At 43.0% G+C, this 6,000-nt stretch overlaps 1 protein-coding gene across 1 annotated transcript; it reads right to left on the bottom strand.

The window, feature by feature from the left end:
• Positions 1-486: 486 nt before the first annotated feature.
• LOC100463831 (olfactory receptor 7D2) lies at positions 487-1,425 on the bottom strand. Its single transcript, XM_002921892.3, has one exon. The coding sequence runs from the start codon at positions 1,423-1,425 to the stop codon at positions 487-489; it is 939 nt and encodes a 312-aa protein (XP_002921938.3).
• Between the last annotated feature and the right edge of the window lie 4,575 nt (positions 1,426-6,000).

The following is a 6,000-nucleotide window of genomic DNA, read 5'->3' as shown; positions in this document are numbered from 1 at the left end:
CTGAGCTGAAGGCAGCCGCTTACCCATCTGAGCCACCCAGATGCCTCTTAATATGTATTTTAACCATATTTTATCCAGTAAATAACCCCAAAACACTGTTGGTAATACATGCACATGAACAACACAGATCCACAACAAAATACCTAGAAATAAGTTCAGGTGAATGATCAATAGTTTAAGCATTCTCTGCCAACATTTGAGATAACAAGGCTTACGTAAATGCTCCAAGTCCAAGTTAGAATTCACCAGCAAGGAAGTTAGAAAGAAGATGGAGGACATACTTTCCGGACAACAGATAGGGCAGAAAGATCATCAGATAAATTATGCGGAAGTTAGTTGTTTAAAAGTGTGTAAAAACTAGGAGAGAGCAGTCAGAGATCCTTCAGGATTGAAAGAGGGTTTGCAAGATACAAGAGTAAACTTGAGAATCAAAGTTTTTGTCCTTGGGATCCACAAAACTTCTCAGTCCTGGGGCCAAGAGATCCATCACAGACAAGAGGTGGCTCTACTGAGAAGCCTTCCCAGAGCCCCTTTCACATCCTTGTTCCTCAGGCTGTAGATGAAGGGGTTCAGCATGGGGGTGACCACAGTGTACATCACTGAGGCCACTGAGACTTTCTGGGGGGAGTGAGTTACTGCAGAAGTGAAGTGGACACCAACACCTGTCCCATAAAATAAAGAAACCACTGAGAGGTGAGACCCACAGGTGGAAAATGCTTTTTGCTTCCCCCCTGATGAAGACATCTTCCTAATGGATGAAGCAATCTGTGAGTATGAGAAAAGGATCCCAACAAGGGGAAAAACACCCAGCACACCAGTCATAAAGTATATCAGTGTGCTGTTCAGGAATGTATCCGAGCAGGCCAACTTGAGGACCTGTGTCAGTTCACAGAAGAAATGTGGAATTTCAAGATCTCTGCAGAAGTTCAGATGCATCATCAGAGAGATGTGAAGAAGGGATGTCATGACACCAATAAACCAGGTCACAAAAACCAGCAGGCCACACAGACGTGGGTTCATGATGACTGTGTAGTGCAGGGGGTGGCAGATGGCCACAAACCGGTCATAGGCCATCACAGTCAGGAGTAGAGTGTCCAGGACAGGAAAAAACATGGAAAAATAGACCTGTGTGAGGCAGTCCATGTAGGAGATGGCTTTGTTCTCTGTGTGGATGTTCACCACCATCTTGGGCACGATAGCAGTGCTGAAACAGATGTCGACCAAGGACAGGTTGGAAAGGAAGAAGTACATGGGGGTGTGGAGGTGGGGGTCAGAGCAGATGGCCAGGATGATGAGCAGGTTCCCAAGTATGGTGACCAGGTACATGGACAGGAACAGCCCAAATATGAAGGGCTGAAGTTCAGGATCCCCAGAGAGCCCAAGGAGGATGAACTCTAAAATTCCTGTTTGGTTTCCTGCTTCCATGTACCTCATATATCTATGAAGGAAGGGACAAGAGCAATATGAATTAGCAGCAAACTGGTACCCTCCATGTCTCAAAAATGTTGACCATGCCTTCCACTCAGGCTATTGACGAAATCAGTCATTTTGTCTAAGTGTTGGGTCTCCTTTCACTTATAAGTGACATCTGAAAAAATGGAGTCTCTTATGCCAACCACCCATCTTAAGCAAAACAAGTCAGTCAGAGAAGGACAAAACATATGATTTCACTCATGTGAAATTTAAGAAACAAAACATATGATCATAGCACAAAAAGACAGGAAAACCTGGGCACCTGGGTGGCTAAGTCCGTTAAGCATCTGCCTTTGGCTCAGGTCATGATTTCAGGGTCCTGAGATCCAGTCACACCTTGGGCTTCCTGCTCAACAGGGAGTCTGCTTCTCCTTCTCCCTCTGCCCCTCTCCCTCTCAGGCTCTCTTTCTCTCAAATAAATCAATAAAATCTTAAAAAGAGAGAGAGAGAAAGAAAGCGAGAGGAAAACCGAGAAACAGACTCTTAACTATAGAGAACAAACTGATAGTTACCAGAGGGGAGGTTGGTAGGAGGATGGGTTAAACAGGCAATGGGGATTAAGGAGTGCCCTTGTTGTGATGAGCACTGGGTGCTGAATGAAAGTGCTGAATCGGGGGCACCTGGGTGGCTCAGTTGATTAAGCGTCTGCCTTTGGCTCAGGTCATGATCCCGGGGTTCCGGGATTGAGCCCTGTGTTGGGCTCCCTGCTCAGTGGGGAGTCTATTTCTCTCTCTGCTGCTTCCCCTGCTGTGCTCTCTCTCTGTCAAATAAATGAATAAAATCTAAAAAAAAAAAAAAAGTGTTGAATCACTAAATTATACAGCTGAAACTAATACTAATATTACATTGTATGGTAACTAACTGGAATTTAAATAAAAACTAAAATAAAAAAACCCAAAACTGAAAAAAAAATCCATTTTATAACAAAAGAAATAAAATGGAATCCTACAGAATGGAGTCTTGAATTCCTAATCACCTAACTTTTAAAAAAATTATTTAAATTCAATTTAGTTAACATATACTATATTACTAGTTTCAGAGGTAGAATTTAGTGATTCATTAGTTGCATGTAACACCCAGTGCTCATTACATCATGCTCCCTCCTTAATGCTCATCACCCAGCTATCCCATCCCCCCACCCACCTCCCCTCCAGCAACCCTCAGTTTGTTTCCTAGAGTTAAGAGTCTCTTATGGTTTGTCTCTCTGTTTTTATTTTGTTTTTCCTGTGTTTTTATCCTAATCACCTATCTTAAGCATCCATTTTATAACGGTCCTGTCGGATGGTCATGGAGATTCAAAACTGGACACATCAATATCATGTATGTATCTCCTGGTACAAGGTACTGGAAAGGACCCAATGTTCCGTCTGTGAGATTCCTGCCAAAGATGCAGGACTTCAAAGACTAGGGAGCATGAGACAAACCCAAACTGAGGGACATTCCACACAATCTGTGACCTGTGCCCTTCAAAAATGCAATGTCATCAAATACAAAGAGATTCTAGGAACTGTTCCAGATTAAAGGAAGTTTAAGAGCCACATCAACCGAATGAAATGCATGATCCTGGATCTTCTTTTGCCACAGGTGACATTGTTAGGGTAATTGTCAAAGTAGGAATGCGTTCTGTAAATTTGATAGTAGTATTATATCAATGTTACTATCTTTTTTTTTAAGACTTTATTTATCTATTTGACAGAGAGACAGCTAGCGAGAGGGAACACAGCAGGGGGAGTGGGAGAGGAAGAAGCAGGATCCCAGTGGAGCAGGGAACCCGATGCGGAGCTCGATCCCAGGACCCTAGGATCACGCCCTGAGCCGAAGGCATATGCTTAACGACTGAGCAACCCAGGCGCCCTCAATGTTACTATCTTGATTTTGATCATTGTACTGTGGTTATGTGAGGAAGATGTTCTTGTTTTTAGAAAATACCGAAGAGTTAGAGGTAAAGAGGTACCATATTTTCAGTGCAACTTACTTGCAAATGGTTCTGAAAACACACATGAAGAAAAGGAAGAGAGAAAAGTGGATGAAGACAAAAGTAAAAATGGTGAAATTTAACATCTGGGGGATCTGGTAAAGGACATACATAGGAGCTATTTACATTGTTCTTCCAACTTTTCTGTAAATCTGAAATGAAATCAAAATTAAAAGTTAAAAAGTAGCATTTTCACACAATGCCCAGTGCGGGGAAAAAAAAAAAAGAAGAAAAATCCATCCATGAGGTGTCAAGAAAGAGTCAAACTTCTTCTAAGAACACTGCAGGTGAGGTAACCACTCACAGATTTAGAGCCCACATTCACACTCCCTAGAAACCTCAGCCAGAGGAATTAGTCTAAAGTGGTCCTGGATGAATTGTATTCTAGGTCTCAGGCAGAAGCAAACACAAATCTCTGGAAGGGGCTTTCATCTGAGGATGTCTGCCTCAGCATCCACGAGGGAGATGGGTCTGAGATTTTTCTTTCTTTTAACAGCCTTTCCAGGCTTGCCTGCGCATGCTGGTTCCTTCCGACTTCCCAGTCTTATTAAGGACCTCACCAGCCTTTCACTCTCAAAGCACCAACAGTTTGCCTTCTTAGGCATTCTGAACATGCTGTGGTTCTTCCCTCAGCCATGCCTGTGAAGTACTTCCTTCCCTGCTGGGGCTCTTGCTCGCCTTTGTCTTCCCAGTGGTTTTTCCTGTCCTTATTTCTCAGATGAAACATCACTTCCTCAGAGGAGCCTTCCCTGAACCCTCCCTGCCACCAAGTGTAGTCTCCTAATCCATGCCTTTACAGTCTCCTGCATTTTCCTTCACTGCACAAATCATAACTATATATTCACATTTACTTATGGAATTATTTGATTAATATCTGTCCCTCTCACCACTAATCATAAACCACACGAGTTCAGATCACATGTTACAAAATTTGCTTCTCCCCATACCCCCAGTGCTTTGTACTCAAGGGCATGGAAAGTGGAATAAAGACTGAAACCAAAAATAATCACATGTATTACAAACCAGAAACCTACAGGTTGATCTCACACTGAATACAGAAGCAACAAACTGAAAAAGGGATAAAATGAAGCATGGATCAATCGGTACAGAAAATAATATAGCTTCAAAACAAATCGAAAGACATTTAGTAAAATCTAACAGTTACCGATGGGAAGGGAATAGAGTAAAATTTTAGTCACATGGAATTGGATAAAAGGTGATAAAGAACAGCTATGTTAAAAGCAAGTGTTAATCCAAGACCCATTATTAAACCCCCGAAAACGAAACAAGAAAACAAAAAGCCGAAAGGGGGAATGATGCCTGCTCTTATAATTATTTAACATTGTTTCCAATCACTCAAAAGAAATGCCGTAAAACAGAAAAGTGAATGAGATATAATGTTAGGAAATCAAAAGCAACTATGGTCGCTATCAGCTGCAGATGTAATTGCCTGCTGCAACACTAAAGAAAGTCAACTTAAACACGATTAGAACGAATCAGTGTCATTAGGTTCTTAGGGATCTGTAAACAATCATTAGGAAAGATAAGAGAGAATGGTCTATTTACAGTTGCAATGGCGACATACATAACACCTGGCACAGAGAGGGCATTCAGTACATATTTCGTGAATCACAGAGTGTATACAACCCGGTAGAAACCAAGTCATGATGGCGGTGGGGAGGAGAAGCAGACACCCTGCTGGACAGAGATTCTTCAATCATCGCATGCACTAGAATCACCTGGAGGACTTGCTAAAACAGATTTCTGGGTCTCCCCCACCCCCCCAGAGTTTCCATCAGCAGGTCTTGGGCAGAGACTGAGAATATGCATTTTTAACAAGTTCCCAGCAGATACTGCTGTGGCTGCTCCAGGAACCCCACTCTGAGAACTACTGCATGAGAGAAGCATAAGGAAGGTGTGAGCAGGTGGGTTAGAAACTCTTAAGAGTCCACTTGAGGGAGTGCCAATGCCAGTGACACTGAGGAAGTCCCTAGTTTCCAGAATGAGGGCCCATTGGAGCTGGGGGTAACAGAAAATAGTAGCAATGGAATCCAAAAAGACATAAATAACCAGGGAAATAAATTCCAGAAGTTAAAAAAAAGGGGGGGGTCATGAGTCCCTATCAACCCTATTACCTCCTTCCCCCAACTGATTTTTAATCCTCCTTTTCATACCTCCTTTGCATACTCACTAGGACAGTGTGACTCAGCTGGCTGGCGTTGCATAAAGAAATGTGTGTGCAACCTCTTTGCCCTCTGTTAGATGCTGATGACGGACCCTGTACAAGAGAATGGCAGGGAGACAGAACCTGTCACCAAGTCACGTCCATGAGAGGCACAGGTGCGGTCTCCTCCTGGTCAGGTGTCACTGAACTGCGGGTGAGGATGCTAGGCAAGTATTTATGGTTTCTCAAGTCCCTGGGGGGATGATTTCTCATTGCTCCTCATTAAATGAATTGTTCCTCTGATGTGCGACTCTTCAAGTCATTCAGCTTTGGCGTAATGAGAAAATGGCAGAATGGAACAGTGTGTGCTAATTCTGTTTCCGGGAAG

This window comes from Ailuropoda melanoleuca, chromosome 4 (assembly GCF_002007445.2).
Source record: "Ailuropoda melanoleuca isolate Jingjing chromosome 4, ASM200744v2, whole genome shotgun sequence".
NCBI classification, from domain to species: Eukaryota; Metazoa; Chordata; class Mammalia; order Carnivora; family Ursidae; genus Ailuropoda; species Ailuropoda melanoleuca.
The sequence above is the reverse complement of the archived record's forward strand: the minus strand, read 5'-3'. Positions and strand labels throughout refer to the sequence as shown.